Genomic DNA, 19,709 nt, shown 5'->3' with positions numbered 1-19,709 from the left:
CATACGGACGAACATACGGACGGACGGACATATGGACGGACATACGGACGGACATACGGACACACGGACAAAGTCAAATGTAGGAGTGGTTGGCACCACTCAAAAATAAGCTAAACTACGCCGCATCAAGGATTTTATTAAGACAGACCTATTTTGGGGTGAAGTCTTTCCGGATTTGCTGTTCCGGCCGCCTGATGACGCGGATGACGCGCCTGGTGACGTAGGGCTACTTCCGCTCACGACCGGATCATAGACCCGAAAAGATATGCTTCCCCCAGGCTAGGGGCGGTCTGTGTTTGTCCCGAGCTAATCTCGCAAACCGCTGGACCGATCAGCGCCATACTTCATTTACACTCTGCCTAGTACGCCACAGAGGTACCAGGTACTAATTCTATAGTCCCTGAAGCTCAGATCGGGCTGAAACCGTGGACATACGCTGTATACGCATACACACAAAGCCAGTGGTGGAAAAAGTACTCACATTTTTTACTTAAGTAAAAGTATTAATACTGCAATGTAGACAAGTAAAAGTCCGGAATAAAACATTTACTTGAGTAAAAGTACAAAAGTATTAGCATCAAAATGTACTTAAAGTACCAAAAGTAGAACGTACTCATTATGTAGAATGCCCCATTCCACAAGTTTTCAAATGTATAACATGTATAAGAGTCTTTTGAAAATAGCCGATCTACAAGCTCACAATGCGTCGCACCGGGACGCATTGTGAGCTTGTAGATCGGCTATTTTCAAATGGCCGAAATGTATATAGGGCTGAAGTAACTCGTAAATAAAGTTGTCAAATAAATGGAGTAAAAAGTACACTATTTGCCTCTGAGATGTAGTGGAGCAGAAGTAAAAGTAAAAATACCTCAATTATTATACTTAAGAACAGTACTTAAGTAAATGTACATTGCTACTTTACACCACTGCATAAAGCAAGCCAGGACAGCTTGGGGGGTGTTCTTAGGTCAACTCCCTACTAGCCGTGGTGACAATATCCATAACGCACATCTTTCAGTGATTGTCAACTCTCATGGTGTGAGAGTTGACGCGTTGAGGCTCCGTCTCACACGGTCATGTTACATAAGATTAGAACATGTGTCACCACAGTAGACTGGGATCAAGTCGTTTTGTAGCTTTCTGATTCGGTCTAGAGCGGATATAACCATGTGTCGCCTGGCGATTCCTCTTCGGTCAGATGTGTCATCATTTTAGGGCACTTGGTAAGGTCTCCTGGCTCGAAACGTTACCACCAATAAAGGGGGGAAAAAAACACGATGGGAGCAGCATTCTGGTGTGTGGATTTTATTGTTATTTCATGTTGAATTTTTGATCCAGCACCCAGCCCAGCAGGACAGGATGTGCGTGTCTTTTGTCACTTTGTGACTCCTTTTTCATAATTTTAGGGCCTACCAATAAACCCATGATGCAGTGCACGTTAGCTCATCTTTAAAATAAAACAATAACATAAATATTAGTGTTTTATTGTAACTCATAGCGACTAGCTCCATTCGGCATTCATGTGCGGGAACAATAACATTGCGGTACCCAACCGGATATGTAACCGAATATTAGTTGGGAAAAGGCCAGTCTCGCGTGGCCAGACTGTTGCCTCCCACAATTTTCAAATGTTTCCGGTCATACAGTCTGGCACTCGGAAGCTCTGATCATGATTAAAATATAAAGCAGATGTGAAGCCTCCTCCCCACTTCCGTTTCGTCTTTACAGTTGCGCAAATATATCAGAATCTAAATCAAAATCATCTAAGCATATATAGCTTGATGCTTAGGGACAGGTCGATTTTTAAATAAGGGTACCCCTGGAGAAAATGTATGTGCCCTGATCTAAAATGCCATGACCCTCCCTTTGACTAAAAAAAAAATCAATGACCCTCCCCAAGTGATTAAAAAGAAAAGATTAACCCTCCCCGCCTATAGGAGTGTCACGATATATTGTCCCACGATATAGCCTATCGTGGTATTAAAATGTGACGATAGGTATTGTCAAGATGTCATACTGTATCGTAATATTTTTTTAATTATTTTTCTTTTCTTTTTTCTTTTCTTTTTGCAGGTGAAAGTTATAGGAGTTCTTACTGTATGGTGTATGATATGAAATGTAAAGCTTATCATAATCACAGTAATTATTAATCATGTCTTCCATCATATTCAAGATATTTTGGAGAGAAATGAAACAGACTCCAGTCACTTTCAGTTTAAAGCACTGCAGAGGGGAGGTGTTGTGTGTCAGCTGATGCTTGTTGACGCTCGTTAATGTGACATGCGTCAAAACAGTTATGCCAGTCTGCACTCTCAAATAGGCCTACATCTAATCTAAGATTGTTTACATGGTATTATACATGGTAAACACAAATGTATTTATTTGTGTGTACAAAGCACTTTGTAATTGTTTTTTAAAGTGCTTTATAATTGTTATTTTAAACTAAAGATGATGGCCAATGTTGATGATACATGAGAAAAGAACATTAATAATGTATCATATCGATATCATATGCCCAACATCATGTATGTATCGTGAAATTAGTGTTATCTTAACACCCCTAACCCTCCCCATCAAATACAACAACATGACATTTAAAACTGATAATATGTCTGATGTTTTGCTTTCCACATTGATTAGAACATTAAGATTTGTATTATATTTTATCGATGGTGGATACTGTTAATGTGCGTGACAACAGAAAGGAAATTCAACTCAAGGTTGACAGTTTTACACACGCACACAGCATAATGTGTATTTACATCAATGTTGTCAGTTACTTGGAAGTCGGACGTCCGACTCCGAGTCAGACATCCGACTTCCAAGTAACTGACAACATTGATGAGTCTTCATACATCAAATAAAAGCCTGGATTAACCTTGATGTACAAAAACCTCCCTTAAATAGGCCTACTTCCACAGAAATGGGAGTTAGAATTTCAAGGGAAACTGTACCGGTTTACCTGGTTGAGTCATCATTAGTAGGAAATGTGCAAAAATGATTATGAATATCCAGTTATAAATTGGTCATTGTAACCTACCTTGTGTATGTAATTCTATGAGCAACAAAAACAGTTAAAAGAGGATATCTCTGTGTTGGAAATTGGGATAATGCATCTCTCTAATATGCCTAACACCTGTTGAAGTGTTGCTTAATTGTTCAACCACCATCGTTAAGACGCTGAATAGATTTGACCGGGTCGTTCACACTTGCTGTGCATTGATGGCTTGTTAACGACCGTCATTGATTCTAAATAGACCAAGATGTTACTGGATTTGAATCCTACGTATCATTTGAAATAGAGAGGGGTCATTGACCACTGTTCTGCCGTACTAAAAATGTATATACAAAATTGACTATTTTATCAATTCAAAATTAGCTGACCCTCCCTTGTACTAAAATTAGAAAGGCATGACCCTCCCCTCTTTTCCTCCAGGGACCCCCTTCTGTAAATTTCGACTGGTCCCTTAGCAGAAATGGAAATTAAAAAATCACACCCAGTGTGAAATGGGCGGTGTGGTCACAGTGGTCATCACAGTGATGGAAGTGATTCACTTAAAAAAAACATAATAGTGTTTTTTTTAAGTCCATACTGCTATTCATAGGGCTGCACATGTGTCATGTGTTTCGCTAGCCAATCACAGTCCTGAATTTGCAAGTCAGCCAATCACATTACAGCTAGTGGTGATGACACTAGCTGTAATGTGATTGGCTGACTTTGCAAAAGTATAGATTTGCATTGACTGTGGAAGGGTTAGGGTTGTAGACTGCGTTGTAGACTATTGGCCAATCACGGTGCAGGATTGGTCAGTGTCCAAACCTCACTTAGGGGGCGGTTACACCGTCCCAAAAATAAAATGTAAAGATATTTTAAAATATATTTTCGTGAACGGAAGTGCCAGTTTCCTCTCTCGGATTTCGGGAGGTGTACTTCCAGACTCTATATAGCATTCTGAGATTGTGGAATAGTTGTCTGGCTATGCGAGACTAGGAAAAGGCTTGACCTTAACCCTGGTGACATGAGGTTACGCCACAGTGAACCACACAAAAGAAACTGCTTCCTAATAAACAACACTTCCTGCTCCCTTTCACCCAGAAGATTATGACATTGTCAAGATGGCTGCGGTCAGGCTTGGCATGTGTGGCATGTCGCTATAATGCTTTTCACTTTTACAGTCAGTTTGAAACTCATCGATTCAAACCAGGAAATGCAACAAATGCCTCAAAGATTGTCTTTGGCTTGAGAGAGGAGACATGTGGTTGTCTACTCTACACCCTCCTCTGACCAGTGGTGTAACTAAGTATATTTACTCAAGTACTGTACTTAAGTACAATTTTGAGGTATTTTTGGGCGGTGCAACCGCCCCTATATGTGAGGTTTGGACCCCCACCCATTGCACCCCCCCAACCCTGCGCGGTGATTGGCCACCATTGTACCCCCCTAACCCTGCACCGTGATTGGCCACCATTGTACACTGGTTGACTCTATTCAGGACTGTGATTGGCTAGTGAAACACATGACACATGTGCAGTCCTATAAATAGGACTGTGCACTTAAAAAAAACACATTTATGTTTTTTTTTAAAGTGAATCACCCACTGTGATGACCACTGTGACCACACCGCCCACTTCACACTGGGTGTGATTTTTTACTTTACTGGAGTGTTTCCAATTTTCAGTACTTTTACTTCTACTCCACTACATCTCAGTACTTTTACTTCTACTCAATGCGTCTCGATGCCACGCATTGTGAACTTGTAGAGCTGCTATTTCCAAAAGAGTTTTTATACCTTTTATACATTTGAAAACTTGGGAAATGGGACATTCTGCATAATGAGTACTTTCTACTTTTGGTACTTTAAGTGTATTTTGATACCAAATACTCAAATAAATGTTGAATTCCAGACTTTTACTTGTAACAGAGTATTTCTACATTGCAGTATTGGTACTTTTTCCACCTCTGCCTCTGACCAACTGTGACCGTCAGACCATCAACTGTGATCTACAATGTCATGTCACAACGCTGCATTGTGAACATGTTGTGAATAACAAGCCACACTATGCTTTGGAAAACTAATCAGCAGTAATGTAAAGTACACTGTGAGTCATTAATGGGCTAAACATGCCAGACCAACAGCTATGGTCCTTTCATTTTGGCCCAAAACCCCCCCAAACTGGTCAAAATGATGGTGACCTAGTTAATACATGTTTACATAGCCTATATACTAGCGTACTCTGAGAGAAGGTTGTTACTCTACACCCCCAGACTCCACAGGTGGTCTGCTGTGTGAAACCCAAGCCCAAACGCCCCTCTGTCTCTGCTGACCCTTTTTCTTCAGCAAATTAAAACACATGCTCCTAAACCACCCAGATGGACCTGTATTGAGTAAAGTGATTATCATTGATGTATTGATCAAGTAGATGACAGGTGAGTGGGTAGAGAGAGAGAAAGGCAAATAGATAGATAGATAGATAGACCCTTATTGTGCACACGCACACGCACACGCACACGCACACACACACACACACACACACACACACACACACACACACACACACACACACACACACACACACACACACACACACACACACACACACACACACAGCAGCTACTGTATACTGCCACAATCAACTTTGATTCCCCAGCCAAATTTAAATCTGACCTAAAAACATTGACCTCAAAATGTAATTGGACTTAGATGAATTGATCCTCTACTGCTATTTGCCTCAGAGATGCAAATAACTCCCTCAGCAAGCTCTATGGAAGGAGCCCCGTACGGTGTGAGTGGCATCCTCTACCCCTCCACACGTTTTTCTCTATAAATGTATCCTTTATTATTGCTTTTAGAGTTGTTGCTGATATGTAACATATGATGATGAATTGAGTACAATTGACCACAATGGAAACAAGCCCTGCTGCTTGTTTTGCTGTTGTTTCAAACTGCTACTAATCAATCAATCAATCAATCAATCAATCAATCAATCAATCATAAAGCACTGGTATTAAGCAACCTTTCCCATAATGCTCCCTCTCTCTCTCTCTCTCTCTCTCTCTCTCTCTCTCTCTCTCTCTCTCTCTCTCTCTCTCTCTCTCTCTCTCTCTCTCTCTCCTACGTCACTGACTGTACACAGTGTGCAAATATTGTACGATGATGCCCCCTACTGGTAAAATACGTGTAGTGGAATTTCTCCTTTCTAGTAAAACAGGGAAGACACGTTAATGTAAATATATAAGTGTAAAGTGTTTATATATATAATATAACTCAGAAGAGCAACCAGGTCACCGTCATATTTGTCATAATCATAGTTTTTTATTATGCTGTTGTTGGTTTATTAGAGTTAAAAATATCACCGGAACGACTCAATTTGCACCGGAAGCGTAAAAAGAAAGATAACCGGAAGCGGAAGTGCTTTCCCGCGGTAAAATCAAGACGGCGCGGTCCTCCACAGAAAGAACAACATTTCACTTTGAGACCTTTTTAGTTTACAGGTAAGAACTGTGTCTTAATGTGAATGTGATGATGTGACTCTTTGTGTGACAATTAAACACATTGAAACCTTCAGTGGTGGAAAAAGTACTCAAATGTTTTACCTAAGTAAAGTATGTAGAGTGAAAGTAGAGTAAAAGTATGTAGTAGAGTAAAAGTAGAGTAAAAGTATGTAGTAGAGTAGCCCTGAACCATGACAGTCATGGTGCCGAGTCCCCCTGGGTTATAGCGGTGTTCCATTTTTTTTTACATTGCCAACTCTCACATGTTCATAAATGTTCAGATTTCATTTTCTTTTTTTTCTTTTTCTTTTTGTGGTAAAGTATCAGAGTGCAATACACCTCCCAACCATTAGTGTCGCATGGTTGAACGTATCAGAGACAATGTGGAGAAAATGGCTGGCAATCGGATTAGAATGCTTTTTATTGAACAATACGGGAGATACGGGTACTTATTGCGGCCCGGTCGCTTTGTAACATCCGTGGCTCGGGGGTAAGCACTTTATATTTGAAATCTGAACGTTTATGTACATGTAGCTGACTGTAGTATACAACCCTCGTAGACGTATTTATGATTCTGACGTTTTCAATCTACGAGAGTTGTAGGGTTCTCCCCCCATGGACACATGGACTTTCTGCACTATACCCCGTAGACACTCCAAACATGTACAAATTGAGAATGAAGGTGCTTACCTCAAAGCCCCAAATGTTAACTACTTCTACGGGGTAGTAGTTTAATGTAATAATCCATATCTTTCAATAAAGAAGTGTTTTAATGCCGTCTGTGGCCGATTCTGTCGGAAGTTCGCAATGGGCGGTAGTGACGGGTAGTGAGGGGCGCATCCGGTGAAACCCGGAATTACACTAAATGTAAACAGAAAGTAAACGAGGGTGAAAAAATGGCGTTCGGCCACAGACGGCATTAAAACACTTCTTTATTGAAAGATATGGATTATTACATTAAACTACTACCCCATAGAAGTTGTTAACATTTGGGGCTTTGAGGTAAGCACCTTTATTTTCAATTTGATCTGAGGGGCATAGTGCAGAAAGTCCATGTGTCCATTGGGCGTGAACCCTACAACTCTAGTCGATTGAAAACGTCAGAATCATAAATACGTCTACGAGAGTTGTATACTACAGCTAGGCTAGTAGTAGAGTAGAGGTAAAAGTACCGAAAATTGGAAATACTCCAGTAAAGTAAAACATACCTAAACATTTTACAGTACTTGAGAACATGTACTTCGTTACTTTCCACCACTGGATACAGGATAGGTGGGCACCATATTTTTTGGAAGACTGGGCACTTGGAAGAGTGGGCACCAGAAAAGATGGGGGCACTGGGATAACTGCACTAAGGACCCCCATAACTCTGAGAGTGTGCAAAATGGAACCAAATGGACCCACTGTGAGAACCACTGTAAATCACAGGAATGTTGTTGAACCCCTTGTGAGCTTGTAGATCGGCTATTTTCTAAATAATTTAGACATGATCTGTGTTGTTACTCTATATCCTGCACATGGCTGTCATCCACACCAGCACGACCTTGAGTTACAATTTGCTATACCAGCAGAGGTTCTCAAAGTGGGGTCTGGGGACCCCCAGGGGTTCTTGGCGGGGCTCCAGGCGGTTCGCATATAAAATCAGTTTAACCACTTTAATCCTATTTTATACCCTACCTTGGCTATTCGAAAATAGCCGGGATTGTATATCTGTTATTTTCGGAGAGTAAATAAATGAATAATAATAATAGCACAAATCTTCTTTTTCCAAATGGGGCTCTCTGTGGCCAAATACACATCAATTTGGTGTTCTTGACATGAAAAGGTTTGAGAACCACTCGATGTACAGTGCAGTTCTAACAATTTATCAAGTAATTCAACAATTCAGTTGTTTATTAGGTTCCGCCAACACATAGTTTAGTTCAGGGGTCTTCAACAGGGGGTCCGGGACTCCTAGGGGGTCCTCAGAGCTACTACAGGGGGTCCGCCAAATCTTTGTGTGATAGGATTTCGTTTTTTTACATTAACCACTTGAACCCTAGAATTCCTTTTCTGAGGGGAACATTAGCCGAAAATAGCCGTTCTACAAGCTCTCAACGCCTCGCGCTGCGAGGCGTTGAGAGCTTGTAGATCGGCTATTTTTGGCAAAGAGGCTATAGGTGTAGAGGGAAAAAAGAGCAGACTAAGTAAAATCTGTAATCTGAAACACAATTTTATACAATATAGAGGGGGTCCTTGCTTCATCTCTTTCTCAGCTAGGGGGTCCTTGGCCTGAAAACGTTGAAGACCCCTGGTTTAGTTACTGTATGTCAGCCCTCCCCCCCCAAAAAAAAAACTAATATCAGACACCTAAGTTTGATTCAGAACACTCAGGGGTCGATAACCTTTTTGACATTTAGTGCCATGTTTTTATTTTCTTGATAGTCAGTGTGCCATATCAACATTACATTTTATTATGACACCACATCAAAATACAATATTTCCAACAGATTTTGATTCCCATATGTCAAGCTTCTTGTCGTCTTGTCTTCTTTTGAAATATTTTCTTTTTACGTTGAGAACTACTCATTTAGAAGGCATTTGTAGAATTGGCCTCAGGTCTGGCTTCCCGTAAGGGAGACTCGGGTACGAATCCTGGGTGTTACAGTTGAATGATCTCTTTTTGTAGGGAGTGGACATCAAACGTATGGACTGTAGCTCTAGTTTAGTTTAGGTTTTTTATTGTCTTTCCTTTTTTTGGAGTAACTTTGCTCTAAAAGGAAGTTGAAATAACATGTGACCATGTTATAAACATGCTCCGTAGCGTCATGCCATCCAACGTGGAGATCAAGGCCAGAGTGACCGACGCTACGCTATTGGCTGAGAAGGCTCATCAGCTCAGCCAATCAGAGGGCACCATCATCAGACAGCACGACACCTTTTTTAACTGCAGCAAAGGAAGACTAAAACTGCGGGACTTCATGGTAAGACCCTCTACACACACAGACACACAGACACAGACACAGACACACACACACACACACACACACACACACACACACACACACACACACACACACACACACACATATTACATTCTAGCCTATCGATGATGATTTTGTGTACCGACGTTCGCCGATTGGCAACACCTCTGCTAATGTAAAGGTTATTATTGTGCCATGTAACACTAACCAGCCCTTGGCTTTAAAAAAATATATATAGTTGATTTACTGTGTAAAAATTCCAATCAGTCCGTTGTGGTTCAAAGGTAATTTCCTAATTATGGATTCAAATTGTTAGAAATAAAATGTCCGATTTCATTCTGGATCATACCCTCTACACACACACACACACACACACACACACACACACACACACACACACACACACACACACACACACACACACACACACACACACACACACACACACACAGAGAGTCCATGTGATCAGAGAGTACGCAAAGATCACACACACACACACACACACACACACACACACACACACACACACACGCACACACACAATCAAATCCATAACATCACCTTTACATTTTGTAACTGCCTGTCTCTCTACCTGTCTGTCTGTCTGTCTGTCCTCCTGTTTCTCTCTCCACCCGTTTCTGTCCGTTTGTCTGTATTTTTCTCACTCTTATCCGTCTGTCTGTCTGTCTGTCTGTCTGTCTGTCTGCACCTGTCTGTCTGTATGTCAATGTGTGTTTCTCTGTCTGTCTGTGTGCCAGGACGGTTCAGGACAGTTGATCTTCTATGAGCGTCCTGACTCAGATGGACCCAAACTGTCTCGTTACTCCATCACTCCCACACAGCACCCCGACGAACTGAAGGTGAGTGACACGCCCGTACAGTGGTTCGCAAACCTTTTCATTTCAAGGACCCCCTACAGCTCTGACCCTTTACGGGCAGTGGTGGAAAGTAACTAAGTACATGTACTTAAGTACAATTTTGAGGTATTTGTACTTTACTTGAGTATTTCCAATTTCCAATACTTTTACTTCTACTCCACTACATCTCAGAGGCAAATATTGTACTTTTACTCCACTACATTTATTTGAAAACTTTAGTTACTAGTTACTTTGCAGATATAAATTATGATATAATGAAACATACATTAACCACTTCAGCCCTATCTTATACCTAGGCTATTGGAAAATAGCCGATGTACAAGCTCACAACGCGTCACATCGCGACGCGTTGTGAGCCAGTCAGTAGGACACAACACACAGAGATGTGTGTGGGGAGGAAGTAATTGTCATAACGACTGATAAAGAAAAAATAACAATGTAAAGTTGTTTAATCAGATTATTGATTATGTGAACAATGAGGATGATAGCCACGCCTGTCAAATCTTTATTCATCATCATTCTGATCTTTAATGAATTCCATACAATATGTACTGCCTGCCAAAATATAGGAAAATAGGCAACACAACATTTGGTATCTCACACAGGATTTGTCTCCCTCAAGGTGTGAGAGGGTGGTGTGAAGTGATGTAGCGATGGCATTCATCCGTGGATCTGTTCTGACTGTAGCCAAATTCTAGCGGGTCGAGTGTGAGTGGCAACTTGTTGTCGATCATCTCTCTGACGTGTTTCTTAAAGCATTTGCTCGCTATAGGTGTGAGTGCTACAGGCCTCCAGTCGTTTAACCCGGTTACCGTGCTCTTTTTCTGGATCGGAACGATGGTTCCTGTTTTGAAGCATGATGGGACTTTGCTCTCACGGAGGGATTGGTTGTAAATCGCTCTGGATTAATAGCGTCTGTTAAATGCCTAAACTGTAAACTGTAAAATGTCTGTGAAAACACCTGCAACCAAGCACAACACGATGCGACGCTAAACCAGTTGTTTTGAGGAGCATAAGGTTTGGTTCAGTCACTCTGCATTTGGGTCCTTGAAATTAAAAGGTTGGAAAAGCACTGTGATAAGGGCTCTCTATCACCCCATCCCCCAGGACAAATAACGGCTGGGTAAGTGATAAATATGTGTGTGTGTGTGTGTGTGTGTGTTTGTGTAGACGGTGCTGTCTGATGCCATCGGTATTAAAGGAGAGGTACGAAAGGAGAGACATCTGTATCTGATTGGTCAAACTAGGGTTCATCTGGACACAGTGGAGGGACTGGGACACTATATGGAGCTTGAGGTAATAAACTCTCTCACACGCACACACACACACACACACACACACACACACACACACACACACACACACACACACACACACACACACACACACACACTATGGAGCTGGAGGTTCAGATGGTGATGTCAGAAATCTGGAACCTTGTCATATCAGTGTTGGAGTCATGAGGTGAAGACATAATGTATATTTAATTCATGACTCACATTCACACCAACTGATCGCACAGACACCCAGCTACCGGTCAAAACACATTAGTCATATTTCAATAAGCAGGACTAAATAAAATATAAATATGTATGGCAGTATGTTCCCAACCTGGCAGCTTTTGCATATTCGGTGTTTATGTTAATACATATTAATGGGAATTGGAAACACTTACACTGTTCATAGAAATGGTGACGGTTGATGATGATCCCTTTCTCTCTATTTTGGCCATTGTGAAAATAAACAAGAAAGAAATGACTTCAATGAAGTCATATTCTACCGTGTGTGTGTGTGTGTGTGTGTGTGTGTGTGTGTGTGTGTGTGTGTGTGTGTGTGTGTGTGTGTGTGTGTGTGTGTGTGTGTGTGTGTGTGTGTGTGTGTGTGTGTGTGTGTGTGTGTGTGTGTGTTTTCATAGACCTGATTACTTGTTTTTCGGATTGCTTGTTTCTCTCGCCAAACCTGGCAACAGAATCTGCGACGCTAAACGCTAATAATGTTTTTTATATAAGTGTTGGCAACATTTTTAGACACCACACAGGTCTTCCCAACAATAGCAAAGATTGAAGTCAGTGTGAACATGGCCAAATAATAACTTAATAGCCAAACTAGGTCTAATGAAGCACGCTAGCATTTAGGCTAACCCTCCTGCCTGAGGCTGCAGTAAAACTTGCACTGTCTGCAACTGTTGCAGTGTGAATGAGGGGAGCGGACAGCTCAGCGCTGTTACTGCGGGAGGCGGGCGCGCTGCGAGGCGTTGAGAGCTTGTAGATCGGCTATTTTTGGCAAAGAGGCTATACTGTAGGTGTAGAGGGAAAAAAGAGCACTAAGTAAAAAAAATGTTTTAATCTGAAACACAATTTTATACAATATAGAGTAGGGGGTCCCTGCTTCATCTCTCACTCAGCTAGGGGGTCCTTGGCCTGAAAACGTTGAAGACCCCTGCATTAAAGTTCTCAAACTCGTACTCATTTCATGCTCTGTGCCACCTGTCGACACTCCAAAAGAGAACCAAGCTCTGAGAGAGGTGACAACAGGTTTTGATGCGCCCCAGTGTGGCTGCACCCGTTGTCAAGTCAATTTTATTTTATTTATAAAGCACATTTAAAAACAACCAAAGGCTGACCAAAGTGCTGTTCATCAGGGTTAAAAAACACACAGAAAAGCATCAAATACATACACATAACAACTGCAAGCAAAAATACACAAAACAAAATCAAAACGGGAAGATCAACAATATATACAAAAAAGCAATAATACAAAAATCATAGCAAAAAGGCAAGTAGCATAAAGGAGAAATGTGGGAGCACGTAGACAGGTGTCCAACAATTTCTACTATTTACGTACTATTTAAAAGGCCTGGGAGAACAAGTGTTGTGCAAGTGATAATGCGATATACTGTGTATATATATATATATTTTTTTTAAATTATAAAATAGTGGAAATAGCCAATCTACACAACGCACCGCAATACGTTGTGATCTTGTACATCTGATATTCTTGATGATTCTAAAATAGATTCTAGATTAATGGAAACAATTCTGACAATTATGCCAAATAATTGCAATCAACTCAAATAATTGCGATAAGGTCACGTATTGATTGTGACAGGCCTAAATATAATGTAAACTTTGGACGCATGCAGCTTGAACATAATTACAGCTGAGAGGAATGTCAAATAGCGAGGTCTGCTGTCTGTGAGTTTTTTTTTTTTTTTTTTTTACCAGGTAGCATGGCATTTTCAAAGTTTTATTTTTTTAGATGAACTGATTGCTATGTTCTGTGCGAGGCAATTATAGCCAAGCAATGTTAAATATAGTAATGAAGTCAATAAGAAATGAACCCCCTTAATTATTTCTCTCTCTCTCTGTGTTAGGTTGTGATGCGTCCTGATCAGAGTGTTGAGGAGGGACAGCAGGTTTGTTTTTCAATTGTTCTTTTCTTCCTCGGGTTACTTAACCCATTAAGACCTGAAGCCGATTCTAGAAATGTCTTCTAAATCCCAACAGTATTCTGAAAAAAGTATGTTTCTATATCAGTGGTTCTCGAACTTTTTCATGTCAAGGACCCTCAAAATGATACTTATTTGACCGCGGACCCCCATCTCAAAATATTTTGTTCCAGGGACCCCCCAGAAGCAAAGATTAGAGTTAAAAATGTTCGCTTTAAAAGAATATATATTCAAAGATTTGCACACATTTTCACGATTTTTCATAAATAGCAGATCTACAAGCTTGTAGCGCGGCACTCTGTGCCGCGCTATGAGCTTGTATATCTGCTATTTTTGAATAGCCAAAGTGTAAAATAATGCTTTTTAGCTCAAATCTAAAAATGACACGGATGCTTCTCCAGGTCTTAATGGGTTCAAATGAATATTGATTGATGTATTTTTGATATTGACAACAACACATTGATCAGATGTTTCATAGCTTCATTGATGGGTGTTTTTTTGTTTTAAGGTGGCCCGCGATCTGATGAAGGCTCTTGGAGTTTCTGACGACAGTCTGGTGACCGGAGCTTATATGGACCTGCTGCTGGAGGGACGCTCTTAGTGACAAGAGAGGCCCACTAGTAAGAGAACAGGGCTCCTATAGTGACCAATCAGGCCCACTAGTAAGAGAACAGGGCTCCGAGAATGTAATTGTCGGTCAGTTCAAACCACTGTCATCCGGTTGGGTGTTTTTCCTTCATCTTTTTCCTTTTTTTCTCCTCCCAAATTAATCTCTATGCCAATTCGCCCACATAGTCCCTGTCACTGCGGACCCTTACTGGGAATCGTGTATAACAGTGACCCTCAAACCTTTACATTTCAAGGTCAGTGTTAATTTAACTCCATTCGGTTCGAGAGTTACAGACCCGTAAAGGGTCCATTTCGACCCCTGGTGGTCCCTGGACCCGATGTTGAGAAACAGTGGTGTAGACCAACCGCATGACGTCACCAACTGCTTCTCGTCACCTGCCAGTGAGCAGAGCCGTATAAGAGAGTTATGACACTAGCATTGACTCCCATCGTAAGAATGGAATTCCGATGTGTGCTCTGTATCTCAATGAGATAGTTCCAATGTTTGGAACTATAGCCCATAGCAGCCCGCTTTGCGGCGAGATCAAAGCGTGCCGTTACTCTCTCTTCTACAGCAGTGGTTCTCAAACTTTTTCATGTCAAGGACCCCCAAAATGATATGTATTTTGCCGCAGACCCCCATCTAAAAATATTTTGTTCCAGGGACCCCCCAGAAGCAAAGATGTGAGTTACAAATGTTCGTTTTTAAAAAGCATATATTCAAAGATTTGCACACATTTTCAAGATTTTTCAAAAAGCAGATCTACAAGCTCATAGCGCGGCACTCGGTGCCGCGCTATGAGCTAGTAGATCTGCTATTTTTGAATAGCCAAAGTATAAAAGGTCATAATTATTCTGATGCTATATTTACACATTTTTCTGGGTACCCCCTGGAACACCCTCAAGTACCTCTGGGGGTCCCCCGACCCCACTTTGAGAACCAATGTTCTACACTCTGCCAGTGAGGAGTTTCTACCGGAGGATATAATGTGTTGCGTGGGGGAACATGCAATGCCTCCCACCCAGTTCCCCTCCCCACCGAACAGGCCCCCTGACCAACCTGTGTCACTCAAGCGTGCTTCAGAATTACGCCGCACTCGCTCCGGAGGCCGCGCCCCCCCTTGAACCCAAACACGCCCTGCATGCCGTCCTGAGTGTTTCCTATGAGAACAGGCTAACGCAGTGATATATCAAGGCGATGGCGCAACGTATATTTACACTTACTTATATTACATAAACGCCGGGTCGGCTGCCACTCTTAGTTCTTTTAGATCGCCTTTTAAAACACCCTTCTGTTTGCTGCTGCCTTTTAACAGTTATTTCCCCCCTTTTCAAGTTCAGTTTAACTGTTTACTGTAACTGTACATATTTTTTTTCTCGATTTCTACTCGTTTATTTGCATTGTCTTGTACAAAGGACCCCAATGGAAACATGCCATAGTGCTTTCCTGGGTTTAAAATCCTCTTTGCAGACCTTGTATTGAACTGTACTTTTCTGTGCTTGTCTTTGCAGACTGTTAATAAAGTAGTGTTTGGACGCATCACTGTCACTCAAGATGGCCATAGGGGCGTGTTTGGGTTCAAGGGGCGCGGCCTCCGGAGCGAGTGTGGCGTAATTCTGAAGCACGCGTCACTCACTAGAGCAGTGGTTTTCAACCAGTGGTCCTTGGGGGGGGGGGGGGGTACCAGGGGGTCCCCAGCAAAATGAGTTAACATAGCCTCAGAATCATTTCAACCACTTAGCTTTGGCTTTTCAAAAATAGCAGATATACAAGCTCATAGCGCGGCACCGAGTGCCGCGCTATGAGCTTGTAGATCTGCTATTTTTGAAAAATCTTGAAAATGTGCGCATATGTTTGAATATATATATTTTTTTTTAAAGCGAATATTTTTAACTCAAATCTTTGCTTCTGGGGGTCCCTGGAACAAAATATTTTCAGATGGGGGTCCGCGGCCAAATACAATTTCGGGGTCCTTGGCATGAAAAAGGTTGAAAACCACTGCACTAGAGAACCAAAATCGCCCTCCCCGCCCGGCTTCCCACCCTTGAACACGGCCAAGCTGGATGCACTGTGGAGGAGTAGTGGGCAGGAATGTTACCCTTGCACCACCCGGACACCTCTAAGGAGCACTTATGACCCCACATTTACATTCTCTGTGACTCTTGTTTGTCTTAATTTAGCCTATATTAGACACCATCAGGATTCTAACACCAGTGTCATGTTAGCCAGCCCACTAATGAAAATAATTCTTCTTGTAGCAGACTTCAGAATAAGAACTGCATTGAAAAAATATGCTATATGGTTATTTTTTTTAATTAATAACACATATTACCAGTGTAGATATTTTATCAGGAGTATTGTTTCCAAAAATGTTGAAACTCTGTTTTTCCCTTGGTCTTAAAAAGCATCAAATTTGTCTCTAGATACTTTTCTGAGGGTAAAGGTCCTTACACACCGGGGGCGTTTTTTTCATGCGAATAATACGTTTTTTTTAAAACCTTATAAAGTCAATGCAAGCTTCCACATCAGTTTTGCGGAGCGAAAAAAGTGTCTTTTATATATCCGGACCAAGTCCGAATTTTGCGTATATTCGCATAATCGCCGGTGTGTAATGACCTTTACACTTACTGTACGTATTGGATGCAGTGATGCTGATTCAAAACAGGCATTTTGATTGATTAATTGATTAATTGACTGATCTTAGTTGACATCTAAAACTGCATATGCATCAACATTTTTGTTTGTATATATTATTTTGTCAAAATAATAAAACACAATAAAGCTCGAGAGCTTATTTCCATTTTGTTCCTTTGAGTGAGTGAGTGTGTGTGTGTGTGTGTGTGGGGGGGGGGGGGTGCAAAGATACTCAGAAAAATAAAGTATATAAATACATTCATACAATTTCCAATGTACAAGACGACTTCAGTGATAAAAACAGCATGGGTGTATGGAACACTCACCTATGTATGGTTATAATTGAGTCCAGCTATTCAGCCATCTCTTTATGGAGAGCCCCAAAATATTATTCACCCCATGGAGACTTGAATCCATGGATATTTTTTTGTTTTTGTCTCATTCCTAAGCCAATAATTTGATGACCAGCGGACCGGAAGGCAGAGGTTCCGGTAGGAGACACAAAGAAGACTCTTTACAGTAACCGCTGCCAGTCATCAAATTATTGGCTTAGGAATGTGACAAAAACAATCATAAATATGCATTAACCACTTTAGCCATATTTCATATATCGGCTATTTATATCTACAAGCTCACAGATCTGCTATTTTCAAACATTTTAGTACTTTTACTTTTTTTTTTTTTTTTTTTTTTACATTTTGAAAACTTTTACTTCTAACAAAGTATTTTTATATTGTGGTATTGCTACTTTGTAAGTAAAGTATCTGGAGTACTTTTTCCAACAGTGAAATATATTAAGCATCCTAAATTTGTGAACCCCGAGAGACTTTCAAAGTGTGTTTTGTGCCTAGAGAGAACAAATAAAATTAACTACCGGTAAATTATTATTCCATATTGAAATATTATTTAGGTTGCAAGCCCTGTATCTAAACCACTGCACCACAGAGGTTCTGACTTGTTCTGTTAACTTAGCCTGGCAAAGTTTGTACCCTTTTCCCTTTAAATATCCATTGCCATTGACAATGTATTGGGCGCTTAAAGTTAAATATTTCAAAAACTACAAATCATTTCAAAGTAAAACATCTCAAGGATGCATGTCCACAGTAAGGTGGAATTTTTGAACTGTGAATGGAGTTTCTAGGTGAAAGTGTTTTTTAAGGTCCCAAAACCTTCCATCCGCCTCCATTCTAAATCTCTGAACTTTTAAAGGAGTACAATTCTAAAACTATGCAACATTTCAAGGATTCTTTTTCAGGCAAACATGTCCACAGTAAGATGAACATTTTAAAGTATGAATGAGGTTACTAGGCGTAAGTATGTAGTTGTAAGCCTGCCTTTAAATGTCCATTGCCGCATCGACAATACATGGGGCGCTTAAAGTTAAATATCTCCCAAACTATAAATGATTTCAAAGAAAAAATCTCAAGCATGCATGTACATAGTAAGGTGGAATTTTTGAACTGTGAATGGAGTTTCTAGGTGAAAGTGTTTTTTTGAGGTCCCAAAACCTTCCATCCGCCTCCATTATAAATCTCTGAACTTTTAAAGGAGTACAATTCTAAAACTATGCAACATTTCAAAGATTCCTTTTCAGGCAAACATGTCCACAGTAAGATGAACATTTTAAAATATGAATGAGGTTACTAGGCGTAAGTATGTAGTTGTAGGCCTGCCTTTAAATGTCCATTGCCGCATCGACAATACATGGGGCGCTTAAAGTTAAATATCTCCAAAACTACAAATTATTTAAAAAAAGAAAAAATCTCAAGCATGCATGTCCACAGTAAGGTGGAATTTTTGAACTGTTAATGTCTGGAGTTCCAGAGCTCGATGAATGTTAGGGACCAAAAAAAGTGTCACAAAAAAGTCACTACCAATCAACTTTAAATTGCCTGAAACGTACTCCTAACAGGTTTTTGGGGGAACAATGTTTTTTTCGTTTCGGTAGTGTCACTACCGAAACGGAAAAAACATTTATAAGTCCAGAGCTCGATGAATGTTAGGGACCAAAAAAAAAGTCACAAAAAAGTCACTACCAATAATAAATGTTTTTTCCGTTTTGGTAGTGACACTACCGAAACAAAAAAGCTGAGGCTTGAACCTGTTACCTGTGGCTCACTAGTCAGTGACTCTATCCATTCACCTACAGCTGTTTCCTTGGAATCTGTGGTTCTGAAACGTTTTGTTGTCAACCCCCCAAATTGACATGTATTTGGGCAGTGGACCCCAATGTGAAAAGATGTAGTGTCAGGGCCCCCCATGAAAAAGATTTATATTTATGCTGTAACACATTTTTTTAAAGTTATTTGTCTTGTTTGTTGTTTCAGTCAAAGCACCAGGAAGGCTGTACTTGTCAGCCATCTGTTAGCTCAATGGGTTGAGACGCAGTATTCATGATCCAGAGGCCATGAGTTCAAATCCCATTGATGTCATTCCTATGATTCTTTCCTTTGCAGACTGGCTTCAAGAAGATCAACTGAAAACTACCAGGAAGGCTATATTTGTCATCCAACTGTTAGCTCAATGGGTTGAGACGCAGTATACATGATCCAGAGGCCATGAGTTCAAATCCCACTGATGTCTTTCCTATGATTCTTTCCTTTGCAGACTGGCTTCCAGAAGATCAACTGAAAACTACCAGGAAGGCTGTACTTGTCAGCCATCTGTTAGCTCAATGGGTTGA

The 19,709-nt window shown here is 40.8% G+C and overlaps 2 protein-coding genes across 2 annotated transcripts in view; both read left to right on the top strand.

Annotated features, from left to right (window-relative positions):
* The window catches only part of kdm5a (lysine demethylase 5A), a 131,321-nt gene extending 115,172 nt beyond the window's left edge, over positions 1 to 16,149 (top strand). Inside the window, exon 30 of the transcript XR_014600244.1 lies at positions 14,967 to 16,149. The gene's annotated coding sequence lies outside the window, so the exon portion shown is untranslated. The remainder of the gene's footprint in view (positions 1 to 14,966) is intronic.
* LOC311040187 (uncharacterized protein) lies at positions 6,412 to 14,970 on the top strand. The gene is made up of 6 exons (XM_084050304.1): positions 6,412 to 6,493; positions 9,297 to 9,456; positions 10,215 to 10,316; positions 11,505 to 11,630; positions 13,708 to 13,749; positions 14,291 to 14,970. The coding sequence occupies exons 2-6, from the start codon at positions 9,301 to 9,303 to the stop codon at positions 14,381 to 14,383; spliced, it is 519 nt and encodes a 172-aa protein (XP_083906430.1). The 5' UTR covers positions 6,412 to 6,493; positions 9,297 to 9,300; the 3' UTR covers positions 14,384 to 14,970.
* Positions 16,150 to 19,709: the final 3,560 nt, after the last annotated feature.

The sequence above is a fragment of the Gymnoscopelus microlampas genome (genome assembly GCF_963454915.1).
Source record: "Gymnoscopelus microlampas genome assembly, chromosome: 23".
Taxonomy (NCBI): domain Eukaryota; kingdom Metazoa; phylum Chordata; class Actinopteri; order Myctophiformes; family Myctophidae; genus Gymnoscopelus; species Gymnoscopelus microlampas.
This window is presented reverse-complemented; position numbering and strand designations above follow the sequence as displayed.